At 47.6% G+C, this 12,774-nt stretch overlaps 2 protein-coding genes and 1 long non-coding RNA gene across 8 annotated transcripts in view; 2 read left to right on the top strand and 1 right to left on the bottom strand.

Annotated features, from left to right (window-relative positions):
* gramd1c (GRAM domain containing 1c) overlaps positions 1 to 5,479 on the top strand; it is a 14,940-nt gene extending 9,461 nt beyond the window's left edge. The window contains exons 13-18 of the mRNA XM_060044971.1: positions 98 to 201; positions 1,449 to 1,619; positions 3,305 to 3,371; positions 3,485 to 3,610; positions 3,778 to 3,880; positions 4,057 to 5,479. Coding sequence (XP_059900954.1) covers positions 98 to 201; positions 1,449 to 1,619; positions 3,305 to 3,371; positions 3,485 to 3,610; positions 3,778 to 3,880; positions 4,057 to 4,125 — 640 coding nt within the window. The 3' untranslated portion in view covers positions 4,126 to 5,479. The remainder of the gene's footprint in view (positions 1 to 97; positions 202 to 1,448; positions 1,620 to 3,304; positions 3,372 to 3,484; positions 3,611 to 3,777; positions 3,881 to 4,056) is intronic.
* On the bottom strand, positions 545 to 1,518 carry LOC132452383 (uncharacterized). The gene is made up of 3 exons (XR_009524301.1): positions 1,419 to 1,518; positions 1,292 to 1,347; positions 545 to 699 (listed from the first exon to the last, which is right to left on the bottom strand). It is a non-coding gene; the product is annotated as an uncharacterized LOC132452383 (long non-coding RNA).
* A 134-nt stretch (positions 5,480 to 5,613) lies between the features above and the next one.
* Positions 5,614 to 12,764, top strand: zdhhc23b (zinc finger DHHC-type palmitoyltransferase 23b). Of its 6 annotated transcripts, none has more exons than XR_009524300.1 (6): positions 5,614 to 5,795; positions 7,625 to 7,836; positions 8,630 to 9,286; positions 9,989 to 10,156; positions 10,678 to 10,848; positions 10,889 to 12,315. XR_009524300.1 is itself a non-coding variant. In XM_060044979.1 (6 exons), exons 3-6 carry the CDS (start codon positions 7,700 to 7,702, stop codon positions 12,411 to 12,413), a joined length of 1,203 nt encoding a protein of 400 aa, XP_059900962.1. In that variant the 5' UTR covers positions 5,614 to 5,795; positions 7,171 to 7,245; positions 7,625 to 7,699; the 3' UTR covers positions 12,414 to 12,764. The 6 variants fall into 6 exon arrangements, 5 of the variants coding, with proteins under 5 accessions (XP_059900962.1, XP_059900961.1, XP_059900960.1 ...); XM_060044979.1 differs by lacking the exon at positions 10,678 to 10,848 and adding an exon at positions 7,171 to 7,245 and having other exon boundaries at positions 12,173 to 12,764; XM_060044978.1 differs by lacking the exon at positions 10,678 to 10,848 and having other exon boundaries at positions 7,628 to 7,836; positions 12,173 to 12,764.
* The last annotated feature ends 10 nt before the right edge of the window (positions 12,765 to 12,774 follow it).

Genomic DNA, 12,774 nt, shown 5'->3' with positions numbered 1-12,774 from the left:
GCGTTTCTAGTCCAGTCCAACTTCTTACCATCTGTTTAACTGTTGGTTTCACACGATGAGTGGTAGGTAGTAACGTCTGGTGGTCTTCTGTTTTCAGGGTGCTGACAGATGTGAAGTACAAGAAGCAGCCATGGGGTCTGGTCAAGTCCTTCATCAACAAGAACTCCTGGAGCGGCATCGAGGACTACTTCAAGCAGCTGGGTGAGGAGAGGGTCTCGGTCACTTACCGTCTACTCCTTTATTCTAGACATTCTGCAGGGAATCAGGTTAGACGTCTAGCTCAAGGGTGCCTACCGGTAGATTGGGGGCATTGGAGATCAAACCCTGTACCTTTCAGCTGGGATTCAAACACCAAAGCGACTAGACTCCCCAGCTTGAAGGGTTGTGGGTGGTTTTGTAGATGTTGGTTGTTCATGGTTCAGTGGAGATGTAGAGCGGACCAGGGATTGGGACCATAATGGGTGGTTGATTAACAGTTAAAACGCAGTATAGCTGCACAACCCAATGGGCCTCCATACATCATCTTCATGTCCTGAATGTCATTCCTGGACTAAATCAATGAGTTCCCAGCAGTGACACTTTGTTACCCTGAAACAAAGTGTCACTGCTGCAGCCTCCACTCCCATCAGCTCACTCCCTCTCCTTACCTCCCTCTCCTCACCTCGCTCCCTCTCCTCGCTCCCTCACCTGCTCCCTCTCCTCACCTCCCTCTCCTTACCTCCCTCTCCTCACCTCACTCCCTCTCCTCACCTCGCTCCCTCTCCTTACCTCCCTCTCCTTACCTCCCTCACCTTACTTCCCTCTCCTCACCTCGCTCCCTCTCCTTACCTCCCTCTCCTCTCCTTACCTCCCTCTCCTTACCTCCCTCTCCTCACCTCGCTCCCTCTCCTTACCTCCCTCTCCTTACCTCCCTCTCCTCACCTCGCTCCCTCTCCTTACCTCCCTCTCCTCACCTCGCTCCCTCACCTTAACTCCCTCTCCTCACCTCGCTCCCTCTCCTTACCTCCCTCTCCTTACCTCCCTCTCCTCACCTCGCTCCCTCTCCTTACCTCCCTCTCCTTACCTCCCTCTCCTTACCTCCCTCTCCTCACCTCGCTCCCTCTCCTTACCTCCCTCTCCTCACCTCGCTCCTTCACCTTACCTCCCTCTCCTCACCTCGCTCCCTCTCCTCGCTCCCTCTCCTCACCTCCCTCTCATCACCTCCCTCTCCTCACCTCGTTCCCTCTCCTTACCTCCCTCTCCTCACCTCGCTCCCTCTCCTTACCTCCCTCTCCTCACCTCGCTCCCTCACCTCGCTCCCTCACCTGCTCCCTCACCTGCTCCCTCTCCTCACCTCCCTCTCCTCACCTGCTCCCTCACCTGCTCCCTCTCCTCACCTCCCTCTCCTCACCTCCCTCTCCTCACCTCCCTCTCCTCACCTCTACCCCTGCTCTCCTGGGATGGTACAGAATCTGAGCTGCTGGAGGAGGAGGCGGAGATGAACCAGGGCGCCAGGGATGCTGGGAAGATGAGTAACCTGAGGAGGAGGAGGAGGACTTTCAGCCGCAGCGGGCCAGAGCACCTGAAGCCCAGCGGGCCGTACGGAGCCGACTCGGAGCAGCACCGCGAGGGGCCCATGGGTAAGCCCTTCCTCCTGTTCTCATGTCCCCACCACGCTCGGACACGGGATTCAAAGGGTCTATAGTAACTGAGTATATGCTACACGTGAACATCCTAAAATGGAGGAATTGAATTGGTTCACTATCTCGGGATATTGGGCACTATCCCATGATTGAGATCTCAAACTCTGGATATTGTTTTCTAATGGGGAGTGTGCGTGACGGTCGTCTCATCACGCATATAGAAACAAATAAACCGCTAATAAAAACAAATACATCCCGGCAAAAAGTGATATCTTATTTTCTTAATCCAATATTTTTGGATTGTTCACGTGTAGTATATACTAAAACAATTATCCACCTCTGGCGAATAATTGTTAAATATATTCATGCTAAATAAGCTATATTAGAGCCTAACCGGAAGTCTCTATGGTCAGTGATGTGTGAAGTGTGTTGATGAGTTGAGCTCTTGCGGTGGGAGTGTTTGTATTTATGATGTGAACATAAGACCAAGTTAACCAAGCTGGAGACCAAACCAGGAGCTAGCTGCGAGGAGAGAGAGACGAGGCCCCTTATGAGGCCTACAGGCCAGCCTGAGCTGGTGCAGCACCCCACTGCCCACTCGGTCACGCCCACTCAGTCACGCCCACTCGGCCACGCCCACTCGGACACGCCCACTCGGACACGCCCACTCGGACACGCCCACGGGCCCCCTGCCCAGAGAGGGACACTAGGCTCAGATCCCTATGATGTCCACCACCCTTTGAATACTGTGAAATAAGGTCACATTATTTAAAATTAACCCAAGCCCTTTCCTTGTGTTAACCATAGTGCTGTCAAGCGATTAAAATATTTAATCTCGATTAATCGCATTAATGTCATAGTTAATTCACGATTAATCGCAAAAAAAATCTATGCTAAATATCCCTTGATTTCTTTGTCACATTTATTTTTCTCATTTTAATGCACTTATCAACATGGAGAAGTGCATCGGCTTGCCTTGTGCAAATGTTTTTTTATTGATAACATTGGCATATACTGATCATAACAGGACGATACTAAAAAAAGCCTATAGTGCAATTAAACGATGAACATACAAACATACTGCCTTGAACATAGCAGTCAGGCTACTGCTTCTTTGTTTTGAGCCATAGATTTTTTTTTTTATAAAATAAATAAATAAATTCCGTTAATCGCGCGATAAAAAAATTAACGCCGTTAAAATTGGTTTGCGTTAACGCCGTTAATAACACGTTTAACTGACAGCACTAGTTAACCATCATGGTTGGATGTCCACTGGCGATATTTTCCGCACAAGGCCGTGTGACCTGGTTCTCAGTGCCTGATTGACCTTGACATGAAAAATGCAGTCCTTGCAATGAGTTACAAACGTGTTTCTGATTAATACAGTTTCCGATGCTATGCAAGGTGCATGCGCCTGGTATTTTATTCAAGCACACCTTGCCCTCTGGGGCCATGAGAGTAGCCTGACGTTATGTTACCTTTACTCCAAAAGGTACTGTGGTAACGGTCTCTCTCTGTGAGGCAGGGTCGGGGATATGGCCCTTCCACGCATTTTCTAAATTTCGTCTTCCTTCAAAAAAACCTTGCCAATACTTGTTGATATGAAAGAATACTATAGACACTTAAATCCTATACTCTTGGTGTGATTGCGCATTGAAACCCAGTTGTGTGCTTGGTTCCAGGCTCAATGGACCTGAAGGCCCCGTACCGCTGGAACATCCACACCATCATAGCAGGGATGAGTGTCATGTAAGTCAGACTCTGTGAGTTGAACCCTGGCTCTTTCTCCATGGATGCAGTGCTTTAACGATGCTCTCCGTGTCCGTCTCATGTGTGTGGTTGTGTGTGACCTCCTCCCCCAGCCTGCTGGTGCTGACCCTGCTGAACCTCGGTCTGCTGGCCAAGCTGTGGGCCATGGAGGACGTGGCCCAGCGAATGTACCTGAGCACCAAGCACCGAATACGGGAGCAGGCCGCCCACCTGCCCAGGTGAGTCCAGACCCTGATCACAAGTGGCAGACGACTGCGTTCTCATCCTGTTGTTGTTGTTGTTGTTGTTGTCTCACCACATCTTTACTTGTAGTTCCTCAAATGTAGCATTGGTCTTCAGTTATGGTCTGCAGGAAGCTGATGTTTGATGTGGTCTCTTTGGGTAGGGGGGACTATGGTCCCATAGGCCCAGGACTAGGACCCCGGTCCAACAAGGAGTCCCAGTTACTGAAGGCGGTTCTCCAGGACTCCATTAACCTCCTAGAGCAGGTTCATACCATGATATTCTTCAGAGGGGTCGGCTCTCCAGTGCATGTGGGGGGGATTTAGGAGCATTTGGTTTTAATCAGTCTCATCATGTCGGTGGAAAAAACAAATGTGTCTGTTGTTTTGTTGTTCTCTCATGTCGCTTTTGTCTCCCCCCCCCCCCCCCCCCCAACCCACAGCTTCGAGGTTCCCTGGTCATGCTTCAGCACAACTTTGCGATGGCCAATCGGACAGCGGGACCACAATGATGTCCAAACACCTGCCGACAGGCGAGAGGTCCTCATTGGCTACTGTGAATAAAATACCTCTTGGAGGTGGGGAGATAGACACCCATAAACTCTGTATCCTGGTGTTATGGGATGGCATTAGAGACCCCCATGGCGATGTGTTGCCACGGAATATGAGTGCCAGGCGCTCTGGGTGCCCCCTGAGATCGCTCATGGTGCCTTTCTTTGAGTCTCTACAGTACTTCTGACTCCTCGACGGCGCTGACTGTGTCGTCGACCGCTGCTGCCATGGGATGTTTTAGTCTTCAGTAGCAGACTGTGATATGATAGGGAGAAGGCTGGTCTGCCTCCACAACAGTCTCTTGCTGAATGTACTGGCGAGGGCCCAGTCAGAAGGACTGGTCTTCCTCTGAGGTCCTCCTCTATGGTTCCAGTCTCTATGCACCACAATGCAACACTCTCTTTTTAAATGGATATTTTGCAAACATCAACTTTATTGACATTCTTTGCACAGAGGCCTTAATATATTTAACGTTTAGTTTTTTTAATGAGAATGTGATATTTTGAGTAAATTAATAGATGGAGATGGGTTGTTTTAAATTTTTTTTTTAAATATTGTGGGTGATAATTACTTGGTGGATTGGATGACAATCCCCCTTGGTGCTACCTGTCCACCAGAGCGTTCTGTTTATCCCGAGTTGTTTACAATGACTCCCTCTAGTGGACCATAGAAGGCAGCTGGACCTCAACATCAGTGATGATCGCTCACGCTCAACCTTAGTGAGGTTCAGTGTTTCCGTCCGGTAGACAAGTCCCTGATGCTCTCTGGAGAGTGTGGGGAGTAGGTTCCATGTATGGTATGATCTTTCTTTTATAGATTTATTTTTGTTTCCAAGTGGAATGTACTGTTTGTGAAGTAGGCCTACAAGCCACTCGTGAGCTAAAAACGGCAATGATTTTAACTTCCTAAAACTGTGACACATCTAATGTGATTGAAGTAGTGCTGATTTCCCCTCTTACTCTCCCAGACGGTGAAGGAGGAATAACGGTGTATAGATGGCTGTCTTGCTATATAACGGGCATCTTTGATAGCTCAAAGCTTAATTTGTGATATATCTGAATGTATTGCCTTGATTTTATAACACTGATAGAAATATCCAATTTTCTTTCTGCTAAGGTTTGATATACAGCGTGCTTTCCTCATGGTGGACCCAGTCCATATCTTTATTTGAAGGTCCTGGATTATGCCCCGTTTGCGATGTACCTTTGGTCAGACATGTAAATGGACTCTAGTATTGTCCAAATTATACCTTTTTGTTGTTGGCAGTTTTGTACATTCATGATATGGTCTTAAATAAATTATCTTCCGTACAGACTTGTGAGTCTTCCTTTCAGTGTCGCTTGACTACGGAAGCCTGCAACTACCAGAAAAAAAACAAAACATAATCAGGTTGCTTAAAGTGTTTTAGGCCGCTTTATTCAGGCACCTACACTACAGCAACGTCTTCATGGTGCCTATATTTAGGTTGGCCAACTTGTATTTGTATCCTGTCTGGAAAAAAAAAAACGCTGGAGGCCGAGGAAGGTTTCTCTTGTGACGTTGGAGGTCTGTGACGGGGAGAAACACCCCCACGGCGCGTCATCCTGCTACTACGTACCGACGCGGAAAAGGAACGACGCGATTGAGTGCTGTAAGCAATCGCTCTATTAATGTCTCTTGTTTTATTGACGTCGATTAGTGTGTTGCTTGACAGATACGTTACTATTAACTACTTGACGTTGTGATTGAATTTGCACGACATTGTACTGATGCGTTTCAGGAACGGGAGGGAAGGTTGTTTTTAATAGATGGTTATGGGATTCAGGACACTTCTCAAAACTGCCTGATGTCTTAAATTAAAACATCGGTTGGGGAATGACAGGTGTACGTCGACGATGTACACTTAAATTGGTCCTCCATTTGCCCAGAAAAAGACCAATTTCGTTACTATCATTTGTCGTTCAATAACTGATTAATGATATAAGGCTTTAACCGCAGTGGAGATGGACAACCATGGCTGTTGGAAGATCTTTGAAAGGTCTTTCAATTCAACTTGTTGCTTAAGGTTGAATAATCATCTTCATTTTGGAGTCTGGGAGGGATACAGAATCATACAGACATTTAATGAGTGTAATGGCTTATGTTGCCACCTAAATGCCGCTAATAATTTGAAGTCTACTGGAATTTTCCCATTGCGGATGTGTGACGATGGGGGATCTGTTAATTCAGTGGAACTGCTTCAGCCAAAAACACTCAAATGGGTTTCCAGCTGGTTAGGGTTTAAGCCAATAGGCCTATCAGCTGCGCAGACTTGTTGTTGTTACTTCTACACACACCCCTGAAACACAATTTTATTTAATATTTATATAAATGACTTGTGTAACAAAAGCAAAGTGTCATTTTTATGTGGATTATACCGTTTTGTATTGTTCTGCCTCATCCTTCGCAAGTGCCACAGAAGAACTGCAATCTGCTTTTAATACTATTCAGGAGAATCTCCACAAATTGAGACATGTATTAAACTGACAAAACTAAAATTATGTGCTTCTCAAAATCAAGGAAAACAGACGATGTTTGTCAGATTGTTACACTAGAGTACGAGTTCGTGTCTACAAATATCTTGGTTTCTTCTTAGAAGAAACCAAGAACACAAAAAACAACAACAATAAACATCACATTGAGTGTCTAACAAAAAAAGTTAGAGTAAAGTTGGGATTTTATTATAGAAACAACAGTTGTGTTGTTTCCTTTTAAGTGTGAGACTAGTCTCACAAGACTAGTCCAAGCAACATTTCTGTCAATACTGGATTATGGTGATATTTTATGCATGCATGCATGCCAATCAATCTTCTCTGAAAATACTGGATTCAGTATTATATCATGCATGACTAAGATTTGTAGCAAATTCTGGTTTTCGTACTCAGCACTGTAGCTTGTATGAAGGTTGGAGCATTGGTATATTTGTCTTAATAAGGCCACATTATTTGAACTGCCGTCTTACATATGTTCTCTCCTGACTCCTAAAGCCACCACACGGAATTGTACTCTTCGATCATATGGGCAGATCATGTTTGACATTCCCCGAATTCGAACTGTCTTCGGTGAGAGTGCCTTTAAAGTTTTTGCAACCACATCCTGGTATAAACTGCATTCATCTTAAATTAGACTGCATTCCAATATTGAAACTGTTTAAAAGTAGGATAAAGGGCTATTTGAGTACTAAATGCACATGTTCTAATATTGAACGTTGCTGGTGAACATGTTGAGATGATGTTAAATTGCCAATTGTCTTTTTCTGTTTTATGTTGTCCGTTTTTTCAATTATATTTTTTGTGGGACTATATGCTGCTGTCTTGGCCAGGACTCCCTTGTTAAAGAGATACTGAACCTAATTGGTCTTTGTTTTCTACAGATTGGTTAGACACGTGTTTCCTGTATGCAATGTATATTTTTATGTAATAAATGCCCATTTCTTTTCAGCAGGGCAGTGGCTATCCTCCATGCACCCATCACTGTACTAATGCCTGGTGGTGATTGGCTGCGAGGCTGTCCGTCATGAAGAAGAGAGCCAATCGGAGGTCGGAGTTGGATGAGGCCTTGTGCTGTTGTGAGTACATCAACCGCCAAGGAGAGCGGAGTCATGTGGCCGCCTGTTGCTGTGACTGTGAGGACCTGGATGAGGTCTGTGACAGGTAAGGGGTGGGGAGAGAGTAATACAACACCGACCCATGGTGCTTCTGGCTTCTTGATTAAAAATGGATGAGCCAATCCCATGAGGATGAATCCACGAAGGTGAATCCCCTTCAACATGCTAGGTGTCCCCTTTCCTTGGAAATTATAGTAGCAGGAAGGACTCTGCTGTTTGAGATGATTAATGCGGATAGATGAGATTGCACTTATTATCCTGTGAAGACCATTCAGGTGGTCCTATCCATATGCAGAAGCCTGACCTCCAAATGGGCCGTTGACATCACATAAATTGGTTAAGCTTTCTCTTGTGTTGGTGTGGCCTTTAAATCTAGGAACAGCATTGTGGAGCACCTCCTTGAAACTGAAGGCTGCATCAGTAGGTGCGTTATTTAATGTGTTCACCTTGATTCATAAGGAGAAGGCCCTCATCGAGATTTAAGATCTGTTTTTCAACAGTGAAGAAGTGGTCATTATTTTTACTTTTGTCGGCTTGTATGGTGGTAGAGATGCATACGAGCACCGCGTCAGCATTTCTGAATACAATTCAACCTACTGCAGTAAATCATAAAACTACAGTCATACACTACATTTAAATCAATTATAATCCAAAAAGAAAAAAAATACTTTTTACACATGAAAGGTATGAGATTCATTCAACCATGTGACATTGTGAGTTGATTCAGGATAATCAAATGGAGGTTCTTGCGTGTATTCCCCTATATATGTATGGGGCCTTGATGCGAGGCAGGTCTCAGCAGGTTGACCCCTGACCCTGTGCCCCATGTCCTCCTGTAGGTGGATGAAGCTACAGCCCCAGGCGCAGGGCTCCCTGGACCGCCTCTCCGCCGTGCTCTCGGACCGCGTGCGCGTGCCCTGGCTGTGGGGCGGGGCCCGCCGTCTGGAGCTGTCCGTCGTCCCGCCCCTCGTACTGCTGCCCGCGCTGCTGCGGCTGGCCGCGCTGCACTTCCTGCTGGGCGTGGCGGTGCTGACGGCGCTGCCTGTGCTGGTGCTGTGGTACTACTACGTCACCCACCGCAAGAAAGGCCGCACCCTGTTCTTCCTCAGCCTGGCGCTCTTCTCCCTGGCCTACATGTACTTCCTGTTCGTCAGCGAGGTGCTGCCCCGTGGCGGCGTCAGCCCCGTCCAGCTGGCGGTGGTGACGGGTGGGGTGGTGCTGACGGTGGCCGCCATGCTCCACACCAAGCGGGACCCGGGGTTGGTGCGGCGGGCCCGACCCCCTCACAGCACCGTTACCTACGCCGCGGCGCGCTACCACACAGACCCCGCCTTCCAGGGGCCTGTGGGGAGGGAGGAGGTGCTGCTGGGGCCCGAGGGGGAGCAGAGCGCCCGGGAGGACTGGTGCCCCGCCTGCGGTCTGGCCCGGCCGCCCCGGGCTGGACACTGTCGGATCTGCGGCGTGTGCGTGCAGAGGCTGGACCACCATTGTGTCTGGTGGGTTCTGCTCGGCACCACGGGGCCCTTCCCCTGGAGCTCCTCTCTTTATCAGGACACCATCTGCTCGTTTCTTTATTCTACGGTTCTATTACAGGCTTTCTGTTATTATTGTGGAGTGGAGTCTGTCTAGTCCCGCCCCCAGTAGGGCATGACCACCAACCCTAAAAGTTCTGGGTTGGGTTTCAAACAGCCATACTTCAGGCAGACTTCCATACCAGCAGTGTAATGAGTGACAAACAAGCTTAGACTGAACACACGTCCTCTTAGCCTCATACCACACGTCCTCTAGGCCTCAGAACACACGTCCTCTAGGCCTCAGAACACACGTCCTCTAGGCCTCAGAACACACGTCCTCTAGGCCTCAGAACACACGTCCTCTAGGCCTCAGAACACACGTCCTCTAGGCCTCAGAACACACGTCCTCTAGGCCTCAGAACACACTTCAAGCGGTGGCATAATGTTTACCACAAGGCTTTTATTGTGTCCAAACTTGCATATAGATAATTTATCATCCAATGTCATCCATCGTGTGTGTGTGTGTGTGTGTGTGTGTGTGTGTGTGTGTGTGTGTGTGTGTGTGTGTGTGTGTGTGTGTGTGTGTGTGTGTGTGTGTGTGTGTGTGTGTGTGTGTGTGTGCCCCCAGCACCTGTGGTGATGAAGTCTTCTGTCACTCTTTGTCCCTCTGTCTATGTGGTTCAGGATCAACAGCTGTGTGGGGCAAGCCAATCACTGCAGCTTCCTGCTCACACTCCTCCTCTTCCTGCTGACGTCGCTGTACGGCATTGGTCTGGTGCTGCGCAGCGTGTGTCCTGGTCAGAACGTCCTCCTCGCCCTGCTGTACTGCCCCGGCGTCTATCGCCAGTACAGGTACACACACGTACATGCGCACCAACGCACACACACAAGCACACACGCACAAACGCACACACACACAAGCACACTCGCTCAAACTCACAAGCACATGCATAAACAACCACATCCGCACAAACACAAGCACACGCACACACCATTCCAATCCTTATTACATAAGGATGTGTTCTCCTTGGTCGCCATCTTACTTATGGTTTCAATCCGTAGTCGGTAGGAGAAGCACTGAGGACACATCAGTGCGCCCCACACAGGAAGGGCTTTTAGAGTTATTTTTAAGACAGCATTAGATATTCATCTATAAATCCAGGTCTGAAGGCTGTGATTGGCCCAGACAACATTCCGTTGACGGAAGCAGCACAGCTCTCCGTCCCTCTCGCCCTCTCCCTGCTGCTCTTCTCCACAAGGGGATTGTGAACAACGATGGAGAATGGAGGAAAATGGATTTGGAATGCAGCTATAGCAGTTTTAGCAAGTTTTTATATTAACAGTCGTACTTTGGTCCCCGCTCCACTTCATAGTGGCGCCATCAGCCATCACAGCCTGAGCCCCCCACACGGGAGAACAGAACCCCCAGATGGACCCCATGTGGTCTTCAAGGGATCTGGTGAGCCCAGCAGGAGGTCTTTGTTCTGACCTGAAAGCCCCCCATGCTACTGTCTCCCAGGTTGTGTAATAAAGCACCAGGCAGTGTGTTCTCTGGCCCACTCTCCCACCCAGCGTCTCAGTCAGTGTGCCGCTGCTGGTGTCTCGTGTGAAGCTCTTCTCCTCACAATAGAGCGTCGCTTTAGAGGTTTGAAGGGGGTCGCTCTGGGTATGCTCTTTAAAAAGCCCACCAGCTCAGCACCACTACTGCACCCAGTCAGACAAACCCTCGTTCACTCGCACACATGCGGTTCAGATTTAGATTATTTTTCAAAGAAAAACATTGTTTATTAATGAACCGCATAAAGAAAAGTATTTGGAATCTGGTTTTATTCCACTTTTGAACTGTTTAAACTGGTAACATTACATATCAAGGGAGAACCAGGCTTCCCATTTGCTGTTCACATCATAGTGATTTTATTGAGTAGTTTGCTTTTGAGTCAACTAGCAGACAGACACTTTCATCCAGAGCCTCAGTTCACTTAGAGGGGACATATCATACCACCAGGTGTGAGTGTGATTAGCCATTACAAGCCGTTTTCAAAATGTGCAGCATTGTGAGTCACAATGCTTTGCACAATTTGTGACATCACAGGTAGGCGCTTCCACCTAGATGTGTGACGGATAGATGAGCAACGCCCACCTGTGATGTCACAATGCTGCACATTTTCAAACCTGCTTGTAATGGCTAATCACATTCACACCTGGTGATATGATGTGTCCCCTTTAAGATGAATAATTCAATTCAATCCAATTCATTGTTTATTCAGGGAAAATTGGCTGAGCACAAGGCTCTTTTACAGCAATGCCCTGATAAGAGGACAGAAATACAGGGTGTAGAAAAAAAATGTATCAGTAATTACATTAAATAACATTTGAGAAATCAGAAGTAAAAAGAAAGATAAAATACTTAAATAACAATAGTCATGAGAAATTAAAACAAGAGCACTGAGCTTCCATCTAATTTAGTGAACTCTTATTAATTTACTGACACAAAAGCTTTTTTTTTAATAGAATTCCATCTAGAGGGGGCAAAAAAGCTAAAAGACAATTTTCCAAAATCAGATCTAATTTAAGTAGTAACTAAGGAAATGAGACTCTAACCTGGTACTGTGACAGGTAGACGTGAATTTCAACAGGGAGGTAAGGTAAAAAGGAAGCTTCCCAAGTAGGGCTCTGTAAATAAAAAGAAGGCTGAATCAGAATAAGTTGGGAGTCTAAGAGGCCCAGACTGTGGGGATTGGGCTTTGAAACGGCCGGGTATCAAACCCCCTGAACCACAGCCCCCGTCAGTCAGGAGCTCACCTCACTTGGATGGAGGATCATTCTGTTTCTCCTGACGGTGTGTGTGTGTGTGTGTGTGTGTTCCAGCGACGCGCTGTGCTTCACCTGTGCGTGGTACTGCAGCATGGTGACGGCGGGCCTGCTCCACCTGCTCCTGGTGCAGCTGGTGCACGTCAGCCTCAACGTGACGGAGCGGGAGGTCCGCCTGGCCGCGCGGCACGGGGCCCCCGGCGACACCACCAACTACTCCCGCGGTCTCCGTGACAACTGGGCCGAGTTCATGACCATGCACCTGAAGGCACCAGCGCCAACCCTTGACGCAGTGTGAGGAGTCCAACGGCTCTTATTTATTCATTGTTCTGGCTGCTGTACCGTCCACGGACACTAGATGGCAGTATGGCCCCTTCCAGGCTGAACTGCCCTGAGTCAGGTTGTGAATAGACTTGACTGAGCAATCAGGACAACCGTTAATGAGGATCCCACACAGCTACGCAGCTGTTCATGATTGACAGTGTATATTTCTCTAGTGTGTATTTCCTGCCCCATGCTCCACTACACATTTCGTAATCTTTTTGTTGTGAAAGTTGAATATTCTTCAACTTTCATTTGTACAGACTTCACATTCAGTGCCTTGAAATGATGCGAGCGACAAATCAATAAATGTAATTGTATTCTTTTATTACGTTGTG

The sequence above is a fragment of the Gadus macrocephalus genome, chromosome 23 (genome assembly GCF_031168955.1).
Source record: "Gadus macrocephalus chromosome 23, ASM3116895v1".
Classification (NCBI taxonomy): domain Eukaryota; kingdom Metazoa; phylum Chordata; class Actinopteri; order Gadiformes; family Gadidae; genus Gadus; species Gadus macrocephalus.
The sequence above is the reverse complement of the archived record's forward strand: the minus strand, read 5'-3'. Positions and strand labels throughout refer to the sequence as shown.

Bases quoted from the DNA above. Each gene is read 5' to 3' on its own strand.
- zdhhc23b (XM_060044978.1), top strand. From the start codon at position 7,700: ATGAAGAAGAGAGCCAATCGGAGGTCGGAGTTGGATGAGGCCTTGTGC. The intron at 7,837-8,629 runs GTAAGGGGTGGG...GTCCTCCTGTAG, and splicing joins CTGGATGAGGTCTGTGACAG to GTGGATGAAGCTACAGCCCC. The intron at 9,287-9,988 runs GTGGGTTCTGCT...TATGTGGTTCAG, and splicing joins CTGGACCACCATTGTGTCTG to GATCAACAGCTGTGTGGGGC.